General features: G+C 41.1%; 1 protein-coding gene across 3 annotated transcripts in view; it reads left to right on the plus strand.

Annotated features, from left to right (window-relative positions):
* The first annotated feature begins 91 nt into the window (after positions 1 to 91).
* Positions 92 to 18528, plus strand: part of LOC127413044 (tubby protein homolog) — a 132829-nt gene continuing 114392 nt past the window's right edge. For all 3 annotated transcript variants that reach the window (XM_051649908.1, XM_051650222.1, XM_051650056.1), the window contains exon 1: positions 92 to 216. In XM_051649908.1, the coding sequence (XP_051505868.1) occupies positions 155 to 216 (62 nt within the window). In that variant the 5' untranslated portion in view covers positions 92 to 154. The remainder of the gene's footprint in view (positions 217 to 18528) is intronic.

An 18528-nucleotide genomic window follows, 5' to 3' on the forward strand; every position in this document is an offset into this window, starting at 1 on the left:
CAGTGGTTCAGTCCACCTATTTTAAACCCCTCAACCACACCATTTACTAAGACTTCGCAGTTCCACTGTAGAAACATCTGAAGACGTTTCCTGTAAGAGAAGACGGAGGATTCAACACAAGACACCAACATCGTTGTACAGTCGAAGTCCACGGATGACCATGGACGGATTGAGCAACAGCAAGAGCATGTCATACAGCCGATGGAGTTATGACAGGTAAGTTGATCTTGTAGACAGACTGCTATAATCTGTCTTGATGTTTTAATAAATGATGTGATCAGAGTAAATCAAAACGCTCGCGAAGTCAAGGAAACGGCTGATTACGGTAACGGATGACGCTAATTTTAAGGACTGAAGTTGAGGACAAAGTGAAGTTCGTGAGAACAACAAACGCCGTCTTAGGTTTTCTGGTTGCTAAAATGTATGGCATTTTGAAAATCTGCTGACGCTGTCTTTCTCTTCTTCTGGTGTAAAACATAACGACCAAAGACAATTCTCTGACAGCTGAGTGAAGGACTGAAAACAGGTCTTCAGTGAAACAGCTCACTGGCTGTAAAAAAAATAAAGGATATTTTTTTAACGTAATAATCAACGATGCTTTACGAGATTCAAACGTAACGTTCTGTCAACACTTTCATCTCTCGTGCATTTATTATTATGGCTTCAGCTTCCTCTTATCTCCACTGTCAGCATCCCTATTCTCTACAGGCATCATCATATCTGCCTCAGTGCCTACTCATGAACCCGTGGATGATGCTGGAGTCCATCGGGTCTGGAGTAGGTGACACATTTGAAGATTCAGTCAAAATCCAGAGTGTGATTGATTGGTATTCTAAGACTGTGCTCTCATTGCTCCCCAGAGGGACAACAGTATGATCCTGTAGTCTACTGCCGCACTGTATCATAGGCCATGCTACAGAGGAACAGGCATAGCATCCCCCGTTCTATCATTCGGTGTCTCTTTCCTCTGAGACCCTTGGCTTTTAGCTAGCTCAGTGTTGGCGGATGTGTGTGTGGGCGAGATAGGGCATGAAGGCAAATGGAGAAAGTGTTCCTATGGCAAAGGCAGTGCTTCAGAGAACAGCTGGCACCTTCTCCCAACAAAGGGAATACTATCCATCGCTGAGCGCTGTTTCTGATGAATGGATAAAAGAGACAATACCAAAAGCACTGACAGCACATCAGCCTGGAGTACATCCCAGATCACAGTTTTATCAGTACGAAACCGAGAGTGCAAGGTTGTGCCGTGATAGAGACAAAGCCACAGAGTGTTTCATTTCAACTGATTCTAATCGCTTTCAACTAGCACTGCAGTAAGAGAAGAGATTTTGTGTTCTCCGCTCATAACATTTTCCTCGGCAATTTAGTTCGCCCTCTACCTGCAGTTAGATCCGCTCCAGATTGATGCATTGAGATGGTTTTGAATTTTACAGATTTTGTATGCGCACAGCTCATGTAGGCATTACAGTTGACAGCTGTGCTCATCAGGACTGATGCTGCTCTCAGACGGTCTAATTAACAATCCTGTGTACCCAATAACAATGCTGAAAGATTCAGATCAGGAACTAAGGTGTTTGCCACAGATAGTTTTCAGCATGGATACACTTTAACTGTCGTAGTTAAACATTGTCATATTTCTGTCAAAGAGGAGTCTGCTCCAGTTACCCAAAGAAATGTCAAGTGATCTCATAAGAGACTGAAAAGGTACCTTGCAACATCAAAAAGTCAGCAGCTTTACAGCAGCGTAGCGTCATATTTAATTGTTGAGAGGTAGTCGGGGTAGAAGTACAGTCTCTTCAATGAGTTGTACAGTTGTTTAAATTGGTTCAGCTGACGAAACATTGAAAAATGTTCTTTCCAGAACATTTTCAGTAGACAACAAACTCGAGATGTGAAAATCAGATGTGATGTAGGACCTTTCTCCACAGTTTTCCTGACTAACCAACGAACCAAAAACGGTCATTGTGACTTACGTAAGTATCAGGGTTATTATCAAAATAGGGTGACAAACACGTCACTTGATTTTTTTAGTCATGAAAAAGATTTCAAATAGTCAATAAACCCCATTTAAAAGGAATCACTCTATAACCTAACCTTTTATTAAATAATATGAAATGGTTAGACTCTGTATTGTTTTACACTTGAATTGTCAATTGCTTGAAAAATCCCTTGGCCCCTTCAGCTGGTACACCACTTAAAAGTTATGTGTGTTTATTTTTTACTCATTTGTTTTCTCAGGTCAAGCATTAGTGCAAGGCCTAACAAGTGTGCAAAAAAGCTAAACAAATTAAGTAATTAATAATTTAACTACTTTAAAATGAATGTTCCTCCCTTATTTCATGTCATTGGTGTTATAAATGTTAAACACTTGTATTTTGAAAATACAAAAAGTTGTCGAAAAGAACTTCCAAGGTTAAAGATTAGAGTAAGAAGAGGCTACTCAAATCAGAGATCTTATATACTGAGATAACAACCTCTGCGTTTTTACCATAGGAGAGAGCGTAACAGTCAACTAGTGTGTCAGTTTTATCATAGTAAACTCCACACATAGTTTACTTCAAAAGCATTGTTTAGTGTTATACAAGTTGAAGATTAGCGGACAGTCGGTCAATTCATTAAGTGATGAGCTGCCTCACAAAAGCAGTTTATTCAGCACACTCAAGCATCTCCTCCATAGACATATATAAAAAAAAAAAAAAAAAAAATGGCCTCTTGTCTCCTCGCCAGTGTACCGCCCATAGAATGTCAATGGGACCGCTACGTTATGCAATGCTTTTCTAATACTAAGGGAGCTTTCTAGGCTCCCATGATAGAGGGGCTCTGGCTCAAATGTGCATATAATGATTTTCCCTTCGTGATGAAAAAGTTTTTAATTTACATTTTAAGTGTAATTTGTTCACATCGTTCTTTTAAATTTGTTATTGGTGTTACATTGTTTAATGTGCATGTGAACATTAACATTGATTTTAGTATGACCAGTGGTGTGATGCAATTGACACCATCTTAGAAAATATATCTTTTAAGAGAATTTGTCACTGGTGTTATCGTCACTGATGTTAAAACCCTTGCTTCCTTCATGAAACAAAATTAAATGATAAGATAAAGAACAACAGTCAAGTTGTCCTTTTGAATTAAAATAATGTCAAGATGTTAAAAAAATATTTACCCTCAGCATGGTTGAAAACTGAACTGAACTGAAAACTTTTTGGAGAAAGTGAAGCTTTTTGGTAGGGATGGGCGATACCACTTATTTTCTTTTTGATCCGATACCAATAATTTCAAGTCCAATATCGTCAATACCGATACTTCTATTTTTTTTATTTTTATGATTTATTTATTTTTGCGATTTCTTGGGTTAAAATTCATTTAAAATATAATTTTTAGTCATCAATATTATTATTTTTTTTTTTTACATTTATGAGCCTAAACAGAAAATGATTAGATTTCTGTTTTGTTTACCCTTACAAAGATTAACCATGGTTTCACTACAGTAACTATAGTTTAACCAAGGGATTTAGTTAAATCATAGATACCACACAATTAACCATGGTTACTACTACAATCTTACTGTAGTAAAACCATGATTTCATTTTAGCGTGAATTTATTCCAGAAGCTGTTTCTCTGATTTATTTATCATTACCTATATAAGGCACTGATTCCTCTTGTTTGAACGAGACTTGTGATGGTGCAAGCGCTTGACTGCTTGTGTCTTTCAGCATTTATGCATGTTAAGATGAGCGGAAGAAGAAATTGTTCCCATCCTGCACAAGTATTTGCTAATATAGCCTAATCTTTTTATTTCATTTTGAAGCTTATGAGTATTGTTCATGTTCATGGTAACCAAATAATAATAATATCCCTAGTGTAATTTATTTTTATTTTTTTAAATGTTAGAATTGATATTTTTGTGTGAGGGTTGATATTTTTGATACAACATCAGTATCGGAAGTATCGATACTTTAGGATCGATCTGCCCATCCCTAAATTTTGGAGAATGACCCACCAGCACTATGGGAGTCACATGCTTTTTGATACAGCTTTAAGCCTCAGTCACACCACACTTCGCACTCCATTCATACGCATCTGAACACAAGAGACCAGAAACGCAAGTTCATGCAAAAAAAAAAATTGCATTCCACCCCTGCATGCAAAAGTCCAAGTATGGTGCATGGGTGACAGCTGCCACCCTAAAAATGAGCTTTGCCACCCCACTTGCCACCCCAACTCGGAACCAGCTTGCATAATGGAGATGGTGCGCAATCGCTTAACCCGTTCGTGTCATGCATGTTCTGCACGTTTACAACATTCCACCTCATTACCCACTACCCCCAGTCTGACATCTGGCTGGGTATACTTTAACGTTACACAACGTAACACACTTGGCTCTATACAAGGAATACATATTTCAAAGATGTGTGGTTTTATTGTTGCAGGAATGTGAGGATATGGAATATTTGTTTTAATTTTTTTATCCCCTTTTCTCCCCAATTTGGAATGCCCGATTCCCACTACTTAGTGGGTCCTTGCGGTTACTCACCTCAATCCATGTGGCGGAGGACAAGTCTCAGTTGCCTTCGCTTCTGAGACCGTCAATCCGCGCATCTTATCACGTGGCTCTCTCTGCAGACTCCGCATGTGGAGGCTCATGCTACTCAAAGCGATCCACGCACAACTTACCATGTGCCCCATTGAGAGCAAGAACCACTAATCGTGACCACGAGGAGGTTACCCCATGTGACTCTACCCTCCGTAGCAACCGGGCCAATTTGGTTGCTTAGGAGACCTGGCTGGAGTCACTCAGACACCCTGGATTCGAACTTGTGACTCCAGGGGTGGTAGTCAGCATCAATACTTGCTGAGCTACCCAGACCCCTGGATATGAAATATTTTAAAATTTTAATCTAATATTATGAGTTATTTGTGATTTATGATATATTTAAACCAGTAGCCAGTAGAGTGGCATCATATCCTGGTTTTTTTTGGTTAAGGCCTAGTGTGACTGTGGCATAACAAAGTACATGCCTTTGAAGAGATTGTAAGTCTATCCCTTACAGCCTCGTTTTCATTTCTGTTCAAAATAAAATATGGCGCTACACTGAATAAGGTCTATACAAAACAGAGCGAACAATCAAGGCAAGAATATACTTACCAGAGTGAAAACCTATAAAAAACAACTACCAAACCCTGTATACTGTAGGTACCTTATACGTTTAAACTTATCTTAGGATAATGGAAAATGTGAGGACTGAGATGCTATGCTGGTGAGAAATCGATGGTAGGCACACACTTTGCAGCTCATGGACTGAATTCCAATAGATGTCGAATAGTTCTGTGAAATACACAGAAAATCTAGAAAAGAAGTGTTCTTCTGACAGATACAGTAAGTGGAACCACTGTATGGATTTTACATAGCGCCCCATACTCTCAAAGGGAGATGCTTGATTTGTGGGATTCATTCTGTATTTCTGCTCTGAGAGATGCAGCTGGTATGATTGTTGAGGTTCCTTGGTGGGGGGGGGTCTCTGTTGGATGATATCAAAATTTTCTCACCAAATGAACGGAGGTTGACTCTGAGGTTTAACAGGCCCAGTTAATCATCAGAAGGGTTCTACTGATGTCGCACTGCAGTTGTATTGATACTGATTTCTTATTGGTACCTGTTGAGGTAATCATAACAATCAAAACATGTATACATTTCCTTGCAGGCCACTGATTGACACTGATTGGAAAGATTGACACGCATCTACCAACAACATGACTGAAAATAGGGAAAGCTCTGGATTGCATTATAATACTGCATAATATAAGTGCTGTAAGTGATTTTTTTTTAATGACATGAATAATACGGCTCTATTACCTATCAGATATCACTAAAATAGGTGCCATGAAATGTAGCACCTGTCTCTGTAACAGCCCAAGGCTCGGTAAACAGCAGGGATAAAAGATGTCAGAAGACTTTTGTGCACATTCACAGGACAGCCCATATATGCTCGTAAACATGCCAGTACGGTGTCCTGTGCCCGCGAAATGCAATGTGTCAGATTGCAAAATGGTCAGGGGGATCCTCCCCCCTCCATCTGATCCAACACAATGGTGTGTTTGTGTTTGCGGGTGTCTTTGGAGTGCTGTATTTTGGAAAGATGGGGCGTGGCTTATTCAACAGCTGGTCTGGTGGAAGTCCGAGAACGTCCAAAATCACTTACAGCACCTTCAAGATCAAGTTTCGGATTTTCAGAATATTGCCTCTCTTTAAAAATCGGATCTTTTGATTATCAGATTAATTTAAAGATGTCCGTGTCAGTCAGCAGTGGGCTGACACAACTGGGCAATTTACTGTATGTAAGCCTAAGTAAATACAAGAATCTGCCCCTGATCGAACTCTTGTAGTTTAGAGACCATAGTCTGGTGCAATGGAGCAGATTAATAAGGCTTTTGTTGATTCTGCTCACAATGCACCACTGATCTACTGCAACAACAGCACATGGCTTTATGTGGGTGTAGATCCCATCTCTCACTGCAGTCATGTCTCTCAGGTTTGGCCCTTGTAGCTGTGACCCCCGTCATACTGCAGACTCACCCAATCTGAATCATTTGGTACCCGTTTCTGTGGTAACAATTCGCCGTTGGCTCGATCTATGTAAACCTCCCATTTACTGGGAAGATGTGAAGGGGGTTATGCAGCTTAAAGAGGCATACTCTAGCCTTATTTCTAATGGAGCCGGCATATGTCTTGGCCAAGCGCCTTGATGATAATTCAAGGTTAGATTCAACTCAAGTGGCCAAAGCTCAAGATTCTGCTGTTGGTTCTAATGTAAAACAAGTTTGGTGCTGATCTAATAGGTATACATATAAACATTATATAATTTAATGATATATATGGTAGTGAACTGTAAAATATACAGTGCAAACAGCAATAGTCAGGGCTAAACAATTTGTACACAGTGATGGAACAGGCAACAAATAATGCAATATTTTATCAGAACAGTGAATTGTCATTTAAAGCCAGTACAGGCTGAAAACAGTGGTGTACTGTATGTGCTGAGGGACTCTTAAGACCCTGGTGTCCTGTTTCTTTGGCAGTCTCGGGCTGTGTGGCCTGAGGCTTTGCAGGCCAATGCTAGTCTGAGGACTCAGGACACTGGCCCCAGTGGCCCAGTCCTTACTCCAGTCCTGATTTTCCACCAAGATCAAAGCCCTTTCACTGAAGAAAATATATTTTACAGGATATCTATGCTTGTTTGGACTGATAGGTAATAGTTTAGGCTATAATATTAAACCATTACTCAACATTAAGACATGAAGAATATTGAAAAACCTTTATGAATACTATATTCTATCATCATCTCATTTTCTCACAGTAAGGTGAACATAAGCCTTTCTCCCAAAAGGACAGATGAGGGGCACAGAACAGAGACTGCACTGCTCTAATTACTGTCTCTGAGATGTGGAGTTCGCCCTGGGAAATGCAATGGAATATGTTAAAACAAAGTATGTTAATAGCTGCAAAGAGTGGTTTTCTCCAGTGAGAAATATTAGGCATTCTGAAAGCTTCTGAAATGCCACTTGACTCTAAATCCTGTGGTGTTAATTATTTTTGTTACTCATCCACACATTACCTCCAAGACAAATAATAATAAAAAAAAGACAGAGGTGATAATGAAGGCAAAACAGTCTCAAGACAAGCTGCATAGTGTTAATTGTTTGTTTATGTATCTATTTATTTATTCACCTCTTTAGTGATGAAATCTGAATGCCCTGATTAATATTCATTGATGTTAGGAAGTCAGTTGTCAAGGAGTTAATGATTTAGCAGGAGGAGAGCTGCTTTGGAAAATTATCAAGGTTGAAACTAATAATTTAAGCTTAAGAAATTGTATTAGCTTTTCATTCTTCATTTTTATTTTCTCTCTTTTTTTTTTTTTTTGTAATTAACATTTTTATTGATTCATATGCACATGACAGAGAAAAACAACACATATACAAAGAATCAACATTTTACATTTAAACCCCACAAATACAATCCCACCCTGACCCCCAACAAACACCCCCGTGGTCCCACATAATAACACACACACACAACCCAAAACAAGAAAAAATATATACAAATAATAATAAACATACATGATTAAACTAAACTACAATCTCCACATCCCCTCTCCGAGAGTTCCCCAAAAAAACTAAATATTTGCCCCATTTTTTTATCAAATAAGTCCCTAAAGCCTTCTACTTACCACTTCCTCAAATGCAGCTACCCTCCCCATTTCCTCACACCACTCCGAAAAAGAGGGTGCTCCATTTGACTTCCAACCCCTTAAAATTATTTGCCTGCCGATCATGAGACGGGTCAGAACCCAATTTTTATTGTGATTATCCCTCAAATTCATGACTGCCCCATCACCCAAAATACAGAGTTTGGGACAGAGCAAAATTTGAACATTCAAAACATCACACAAATAATTTTGAACCTTTAACCAAAAATCTTGTATCTTAACACACCCCCAAAAGACATGGGTAGTGTCTCCAACTTCTGACTGGCATCGCCAGCAGGTGGGTGTGTCTTTAAGACCAAGCCTATTTAATCTAGAGGGGGTCCAATAAAATCTATGTAAAATCTTATGCATCTCTAGATACAGACTCAACATTTTTCAGAATCTTAGTCCACACTCCATCCTCCAATACCAAATTCAAATCTTTCTCCCATAATCTCTTGATAGAAGTTAAAGCTTCATCCCCCAGACTCTGAATTAGCAGGGAGTAATACACTGATGCCTTATGACCTTTTCCAAAAGCAGCAATCACCTCTCCCAAAGCACCTGCCACCCTAGGGGGTGTGTGTGCTACTCCCAAAAATAGTACAGAGCATGTGGCGCAGCTGTAAATACCTATAAAACTAAGATCTGTGAATCCCAAAATGATGACCCAAATTCTTAAAAGATCTCAGTACTCCACTCTCATATAGATCGCCGAGTGTAGTAACCCCCCTCACAATCCACTCTGACCAGCAGAAAGGGGACTTGTTGATACATAATTTGGGGTTCAGCCATATGCTTGAGGCAACATTTAAATAATTGTCCGTATTAAATACTCTGGCCACTCTTGTCCAAATCACGTGCAGATGTGAAATAACCGGGTGTGATTTAACTTCTCTGGTTAGTTTGATAGGCTTTGCAGCGGCAAAATAGGGGCAAGAACTTCCTGTCCAATGGAAAACCAAGGAGGGGCTCTTTCAGGTGGAAGTGACCAATGAGCCAAATGCCTGAGACCAAACGCATAATAATAAAACAAAATCTTGGGTAGGCCTAGCCCACCTTTGTCAATCGGCCTATGTAATTTGTTGAAATGTAGTCTGGTATGCTTACAATTCCAAATAAAGGACTTTGCTCAGCTATCAGATTGCTTGAAATAAGTGAGGGGGACATCTATAGGGGTTGACTGTAGTAGGTAGTTGAATTTTGGAATACAGTTCATTTTAATAACATTAACCTTCCCAATCATAGATACATTTAATGAAGCCCACCTGTCCACATTGCTCGAAAACCTTTTTATTAACGGGTCAAAATTAACTAACTAAATCAGACAAATTTGCTGGGAATAAAATACCCAAATACTTAATGCCCTGTTTGGGCCACTGGAAATCGCCCGGCTGAAAAGCCGTTACCAGGCAGTATGCTGTCAGAGCCAAAGCTTCAGATTTAGACCAAATGACTTCGTATCCTGAGAGCTTGAAAAAGGAATTAATAATTCTGTGGAGGCAAGGCATAGATCTAGTGGGGTCAGAGACAAATAATAAAATATCATCTGCGTAAAGCAGAAGCTTATACGCCATACCTCCCACCATCACCCCTGGAAAATCATCCTCTTTCCTTATCGCGGCTGCTAATGGTTCCAGGGCAAGTCAGAACAATAATGGGGAAAGAGGGCAACCCTGCCGGGTGCCCCTATTCAGAGTAAAATAATCTGAAATTAATCCATTTGTTTGTACCGCTGCTACAGGGTGTCTATAAAGTAACTTAATCCAACCAATAAATGTACTCCCGAACCCATATATTTCCAAAATCTTAACAAGATAATCTCATTCTACCATATCAAATGCCTTTTCGGCGTCAAGTGAGATGCCAGCGACCGGAGTCTGATCATTTGCTACTGACCACATGATATTGATGAAATGCCTAATGTTATCAGAAGAGCTACGGCCCCGAATAAACCCCACCTGATCTATATGTATAAGAGATGTCATAACTTTACTTAAACAGTTAGCCAAAAGTTTTGACAAAGTTTTACATCTAGCTGGATTAGGGAAATTGGACGGTAACTCTTACACTCGCTTGGATCTTTGTCCTTTTAAGAATCAGACTGATCCGGGCTTGTGTCATGGTTGGTGGAAGTTTTCCGTTCTTTAATGATTCCGGATTAACTTCTAGCAAAAGTGGAGCCAATTCTGTAGTATAGGATCTAAAACATTCAGCGCCAAAACCATCTGGCCCTGGAGCCTTGCCCATAGATAAGGCTTTAATTACCTCTTCAAGTTCCTCCAAGGTTATCTCAGAATCCAGATAATTTTTTTGCTCAGTTGTCAATTTAGGGAGTTCAAATGGTTCCACAAATTTTCTAATATCTTCATCTGTAGATGAAGACGTGGAACTATAGAGATCAAGATAGAACTCTTTAAAGGCATTATTAATATCAATGGCCGAGGTAAATATTTAACCACCAGCAGATTTTACTGAGGGAATGGTAGAAAAAGACTCTCTCTGCTTTATATATCTAGCCAAAAGCTTCCCTGCTTTGTCCCCCATCTCAAAGTATGACTGTCTTGCCCTGAATAACCAAAACTCCACTTTCCATGAAAAAATAGTATTATATCTGTATTTTAATCGAGTCAGTTCTCTGAGGCCATCAGACGGCATTCTGCACTTCAGCTCTGCTTCGGCACTGTTAATATTCTCTTCCAACTCCACAAGTTCTTGGGCTTTGGATTTTTTGGTAAATGAGGCATATTGTATGATCCGACCCCTAAGAACCGCCTTAAGTGCCTCCCAAGCCATGCCCGCAGAAGATACTGAGGACCAGTTGGTCTCCATATAAACACTGATTTCAGTCTTAAAGGGATACATTAAAGCGCCAACTATATGATTTATTTTTCTCCGTATGTGGCAACACCTCTAAACTCACCAGGGCGTGATCTGAGACTAAAATGTTTCCAATTGAGAAATCAACAACAGATGATATGAGGGACTTGGATATCAAAAATAAATCTATTCTAGAATAAATCTTATGGACTGATGAAAAAAATTTATAGTCCCTACAAGATGGGTTCAAAAGTCTCCAAATATCTGCAAGACCAAGACTTTTACACAACCTGTGAAGTGTCAATATTGCTCTAGGGGGCTTACACACTTTTGCTTCACTATGGTCAAGGACTGAGTCCATCAAAAGATTAAAGTCTCCTCCCAGTATTATATCATGAGGGGTGCCAGCGGCCTGCAACATCCCCTCAAGATCTATAAAAAAAGCCCTGATCATCAGTGTTAGGTGCATAAATATTAGCCAAAATCAACCTTTGCCCTTGAATTTCTGCTAAAACATTAATGACTCTTCCTGATTTATCTTTAATCTGTTAAAGATATTTGAATTGTAGATGTTTATTTATCAGTATAATGACCCCACTACTCTTACTTGAGCCAGCACTAAAAAAACATGTCCAGCCCATATCTTCCCAAATTTTTCAGCTTCCTGCGGGGAGAGATGTGTTTCTTGAAGAAACACTATATCATATTTCTTACGCTTAAGAAAAGAAATAATCTTCCTTCTTTTTATGGGGTGCCCCAACCCATTCACATTCCATGTGGAGAGAGATAACCCACTTATACTAACATTTGACATTTTGATATAATAAAAAAAAAAATTGTGTTTCAAAAACAAGATTATACAGATCACATTACCATTAGTGCAACAATCAAACCCCAAACTTACCCCCCGAACAAAACAAACGGAAAAAATGGAAAACACGCGCATTAACCCCGTGCACAACAGCGCCAACTGGCGTCAATGCCTCTAAACTCAAAAGGTCCATGTGCGCATGCGAGAGCCCCCGCGACAACTTTGCCATCGGATTGCTCAAGTCCGGTGCTTCTGCACAAATTTTGTGAGGCAAAATTACATAACAGAATATACTTTGTAAAACAGACCCCAGCCAACAGGCAGAATAAACAAAAGGAACATGTAGATTCAATCACAGAACTGTCTCGAAGGTGTGTTCCTCTACAAAACAAACTCCAGCTGATATAAAGCCGTTCAGTTTCCTCGGACAGACAAACAATTGTTACATTGGCTGTTTATGAGTACAGCAGATGACGTAATCCTTCTAATATGCCTTAAAAATACTCCACAAAAACAAACTCCAGCCAACAGGAGGCATAAGCACAAGGAATGAACAGATTCATCCACAACTGACCTGAAGGAGTGTTATTCCACAAACAAGCTCCAGCCGCTAGGTGGAACCAGCACAAAAAAAAAACCCGAAACGGGCATCCCAGTTCCTCGGAGGCAGCGCATAAAAAATTTAAAAATACACCATGTCCACTCAGCCTGTCAACTTTATAAAAGATGTCCTTTATGTGAGCATGTAGATATTTTGCAGTCATCCATAGTGTCCATTCTCAATCTGGCTGGGAATTTCAATGTAAAAACTGCAAAAATTTCTTGAAGGAAGTGTCCTTCCACAAAACAAACTCCAGCCGCTAGGCGGAGACAACGCAAAAAGAAAAAAAAATGGCGCCCAGCTTCCTCAGACAATCGAGTGTATATTCAGTGAGTCAAACCACTAATATAAGAAACTTCAAATGGCTTACTCACTCCAATGTATTTATGAATGAGAGTGCCTGGTTGGGACATGTAAATATTTTGCGGCCATCCTTCGTTTCTATTCTCAGTTTGGCCGGAAACATCAATGCAAAAGTAATCTTCCGTTGATGTAAAAGTTTCTACATTCCTTGAACCGATCGCGTTTCTCTCTTGTCGAATTCGCAAAGTCCGGGAACAAGAAAATATTCTGATTCTTCCAAGAAAGCTTTCCTTTGCTCCTCGCCTGGCGCAACATGAGATCTTTATCAGATGATCTCTGAAATTTGGCCAGAATTGATCGGGGCCTGTCTCCCTCAGCAGATCTGCAAGCCGGGACTCTGTGAGCTTGCTCGATTTCCAGTTTGTGGTCTGTTATGTCGAGCAGACTCGGGAAGAGCTCGTCCAGGAATTTCACCATATCTGCCTTCTTCATGCTCAGGAATTCCAACAATCCGTATGTTATTCCTTCGGCTCATATTTTCGAGAAATTCCAGTTTTTCCAGAATGCATTCCAAGTCTGTTTTGGACGCGGGTGGATTAGCGGATAATTCCCTTTCCGAAGACTCCAGATAATCGATTAGTTTCTCAACATACGACACTCTTGTGACCAACTCTGAGAATTTTGTTTCCATCGCCGTGATCAATCGATGTATTACAGTGAGATCCTCCAAGTCAACAACAACCTTCATCAGCATCACCGAGTTGTTGGACAGTTGACGCTGGATTTCATCTACCGACGTGCTTTCCAAATCGAGTCCCCGTCTCTCTGGCCCATCAGAGGCCTCAGCTTGAACACGTAAGTGTATTTTAATGTCTCCAGAGTCTGAGGATTTTGACTTCTTTGCCATGTTTACCTCAAAGAGCAAATATATAATTGGGTATATCGAATCTCACTGGATTATAACATGAAAATAATTAGAAAAACTAGCAAAGTATGCAGAGTTAGTCGCTCACAATCTGCTTCTCTCATGGCGTCACGTGTTCTATTTTCTCTCAGTTTGAGGCATTTAACATTATTAGGCTACACTTCTTAATGTCTCCTGTTCAATTCAATTTGTACAGTATGGGGCTATATAATGTCAAACCAATGTTAGTATAGTTCATTAGTTTTTGATGAAGAGGATTCTGATTGGATCAGCTAGGTTAGATGATGTAGTTAAATAAACAATATAAGCACCCAAGTGACTTTACATTAGTTAAATTCTATTGACCTGTTTCATGTGACATCACTGTATGACCGCACCACCATAATTGTGACCAAAGTTCCATAAACCCTCAGTGTGCTGCACTGTGGGATGCAAAAAAAAAAAGCCAGCAAAATTTTTGTTTCTGTTTATAGATCTTGAAAATGTTATACTGCTGGTTACTTACCAGAGCCAAAAGGTTATTTTTCTTTAAAATAAAGTTATATCTTTCAAGTGACAGCATCATTTTTCAGAAGTTAAGCAGCGATGAATGGGGAGAGCAGGGATAACGTCTCGGTTACGTACGTAAACTCGGTACCCTGAGACGAAGGGAAAGAGACAATGCATCACTAAGCTGACGCATATGGGGAGTGTCCTTCTACACAACCTAGTTGAAACCTCTCTATAATAATGCCAATTCTAATATTGGCTGTGGTGTTTGAGCCCCACCCTTTTCGGCACGAAGCTGTCCACTATAAAAGCGGCATGCAAGCAGCATTCCTCAGAGTTATTTGACTGAGAGACAAAGAGCGCATCACTCGCACCTCAATGAATTACGAGTCTTGTAGTTCGGCCAGCTTACACAATGTCTCATTCCCCCCGTCTCAGGGAACCAAGATTACATATGTAATCGAGACGTTCCCTTACAACTCAGTACACTTGACATTGCTTCACTAAGCTGACGCATATGGGGAACAGAGTCCCATCACGCCGTACTATACAACATAACCTTCCAGAGAGGAAACATGATGCCGAAGTCCCATGGGATGGCGACCGACATGAGTATGCCGCAAGTGAATGACCCTCAAGGTCAGCCAGTAGGGGAACACTCAGAATATATATATATATATATATGAATTATGGTCATATAGTATGGATTAACCCCTTCACGAACCCAGTTGGAAATGAAGTTTATTTATAATGAAGTGCCTGTAACTTTGAGAACACAACGGTCCGAATGCAGGCGGTTGTGCAAAGTGACAGGGAGCCCGTACTTAAAAAGAGGGGCATAAGTATATATTTGGCCAATAAAACAGCAAGCGCTCTAGACAGAGAGGACTTGTTTTGAGAGAGATGTTATGTCTAGGTTGTAAAACCTTGCGATTGTGTTTTGAGAAGACCATCCTGCTGCAAAACATATGTATTCTAAGGACACACTGTTCATCCATGCCCATGCCACGCCTGTAGTTGAATGTACTTTAACACCAATTGGGCAATTCGCACCCTGCGACTTGTAAGCTAGGGTGACCGTATCAATGATCCAGTGAGAAAGTGTTTGCTTGGAGATGGACATTCCTTTTGTGCATCCTCCATAGCACACAAAGAGTTGGTCAGACAACCTAGTCTAAACTAGCGTGTGTGCTCAACGTATGTGTGTAGCGCTCGCAAAGGGCATAACAAATGCAAGCACTGTTCCTCATCCGAATTAAATGGAGGTGGGAAAAAGTCTTGAAGGTGAACCACCTGCACTCTGAAGGGTGTGGTTATAACCTTAGGCACATAGCCTTTTCTGGGTTTGACAGTGGTTTTGAAAGACCCGGACCAAACTCCAGACATGAATTGTCAACCGACAGTGCTTGCAAATCACCAACCCGTATTACTGAGGCCAAAGCCAGAAGTGATGCGGTCTTAAGAGAAAGCACACGCAATTCATATTCCAGAGGCTTGAAGGGAGGCTCTGAGAGCACTTTTAGGACCAAGTTAGGTACCAAGTCAGGGCTGTAGCCGGGCGTGGGGGTTTTAGCTGCCTGTCCCCTAGGAATTATGATTAAATCATGATTTCCTATAGAGGTGCTGGTTTCAGGTGTGTGATACGCAGATATAATCGCCACATAAACTTTAAGCATAGACGGAGTGAGCCCTGCGTCCGATCGCTCTTAAGAAATTTCAGGTATGAGGCAGTTCACTGGGCCTTTGCTGTATGAAAAGCACCAATTAGTGAACACATTCCATTTTAGTGCATAAAGGCGTCTCATGGATGGCGCTCTAGCCTGTATTATGGTGTCCATAACCAACCTAGCCAATTTTGGCTCGTCCACTGTGCTCTGTTTAAAGGCCACACATGTAGGCTTCGCAGCTCTGGCTGGGGATGCCAAACTGTGCCTCGTGTTTGAGAGAGAAGATCTTTCTTCAGCGGTATTTCCCATGGAGGCCCGTCCAGTATTTCTACCATCTCCAGAAACCAGGACTGATTGGGCCATTTCGGTGCAATTAACAGAACTGTTTCAATGCCCACTTGGACTTTGCTGATGACAGAATGAAGGAGGCGCACCAGGAGAAACACATACTTGCGTTTCGCCGGCTATATGTGGGTCAACACGTCATGTCGACATATATATACGTTACTACTGTTGTGTTGTCCGAACGAATCAGAATGTGGTGATTCTCAATATCGGAATGAAAAGCTCTCAAAGCTAGGAAGACAGCCAGTAGCTCTAGGCGGTTGACATGTCACGGCCGTTTCGCACTGTCCAGTTGTCAAAAGTCGGGCGTCTATTACACACCGCGCCCCAACCTGTGTTTGATGCATTTGTGGTCAGCACTTTCCTTCTGAAAACTTGACCCAGTATAACACCTTGTTGGTAGAAGGCTGACACTGTTCATGGTGCTAGGGCAGCCAGACAGTGGCAAGTCACTGTGATGCGCGTGAAAATGAAATGACATCAGTGGTAATGTTTTTGCTGTTTGAACTGAAACGAACTGTACGCGCTCGTTCATGAGGTGCGCATGCATGAACTCCTAAAAAGGAGCTTTACTGGTTGGGGAAAAGTGTGCTTTTGCCCAGTTGACCTTAGACCAGATTTTCCATATGGCAAAGCAGCAAGACTCTGTGTTCGCTCATTAGTGCCTCTGATTGGCTAGTAATAACCATTGCTGAGGTAATTAAAAACACGCACAGTTTTCATTTTCGATGGCGCGAGCACCGCATTGATACATTTCGTGAACGTGCGGGGAGCCAGAGACACACTGAAATTAAGGACTTTAAATTGATATGCAGTTCCCTCTAACACGAATCTAAAAAGCCGCCTGTAACGTGGTGCAATTGGTGCATGAAGTACGTGTCCTTCAGATCTATTAATGCAAATCAGTCCTGAGGATGGATGTGCAATAAGATCTGTTTCTGAGTTAACGTTTTGAATGGGTGCATCGCAAGCACGCGATTCAAGCATCTCATAACTAGAATGGGCCAAAGCCCGCCATCCTTCTCCAGAATGAGGAAATAACGGCTGTAAATCCCACTGTGTGTGTCGCAGTCTGTGCGAGAAATGCGTGGCAAGTCCTCACGGGCGTGTCTGAGCTGGTGTTTACAACGATCAAGCACATCCTGTGGTCGGACCACAGATTATGCTTGATCGTTGTAAACACCAGCTCAGACATGCCCGTGAGGACTTGCCACGCATTTGCGCAGCAGGACAGCAGGCTTATTAATTCATATGAAACAACCTCTATTGCGTTCTTTGCGAGAAGATTGTGTATTTTGGCTCGTAACACCGGCGCGTCTTCGGACGGAACCATGGAAGACAGAACACCGTTGAAATGGGGCGGCTGATGTGCAAATTGGATCGTATAACCATGTTCGATAGTTTTTAGCACCCAGTCAGAATGCCAGTGAGAGCTCGCCACGTGTCCGTGTAACGGGACAGAGGGCAATTTGGTATGTTCATAACATAATATAATGTGCCACTCACTATTGGGAAGCAGTTGTGCATTATGTGTGGGATTTGAAGTGAGAAAGCTCTATTGAAAAATTGTGAGCATCTCATGTATGTGCAGTGAGCGCTGTACTCTTTTTGCAATCTTTGTATGTTCATTACAAGATATAATGCAGCGCTCACCATTGGGAAGTGGTTGTGTGGAATGTGTGAGCTTTGAAGTAGGAAAGCCCTTTATTGAAAAAGTGTGAGTGTCTCGAGCGAGCGCTGTACTCCTTTTGCAATCTTTGTATGTTTATACGTGATATTATGCGCCGCTCACTGTTGGGAAGTGGTTGTGCATAATGTGTGGGCTTTTAAGTGGGAAAGCCCTTTATTGAAAAAGTGTGAGCATCTTGTGCGAGCGCTGTACTCTTTTTGCAATCTTTGTATGTTCATACATGATATAATGCGCTGCTCACCATTGGGTAGTGGTTGTGCATAATGTGCAAACTTTTTATGTGATTAATGTGAGACACAGAAAACAACATTTTCAACAACAATATTCCTTTCCTGACAAACAGCAGTGGGGAAGAGGGGAACAGCCTTGTGTCAGGAGTGCTATTGCTGCTATTGCCGTCGGTGTGAGGTTTATGCTGAGGCAGCTGCCTTCATTTGGGCCATGGCTTGCGTGGCTTTACCAGTGGCTCGGTTGTGACATTTGGCGCCGCTTAGGCAGCTGGTGTGGGGTTTTTAGCCAGATGCTGGCACGAGACAAAGCGGGAGCGAGCTGGTTGTGATTGAGTACTGCTCCGTTTTGGCTTAAATTGTCTCATAGCCTGTGATTATTGCTGAGTTGTAATGTAGC

Source organism: Myxocyprinus asiaticus, chromosome 1 (assembly GCF_019703515.2).
Source record: "Myxocyprinus asiaticus isolate MX2 ecotype Aquarium Trade chromosome 1, UBuf_Myxa_2, whole genome shotgun sequence".
NCBI lineage: Eukaryota > Metazoa > Chordata > Actinopteri > Cypriniformes > Catostomidae > Myxocyprinus > Myxocyprinus asiaticus.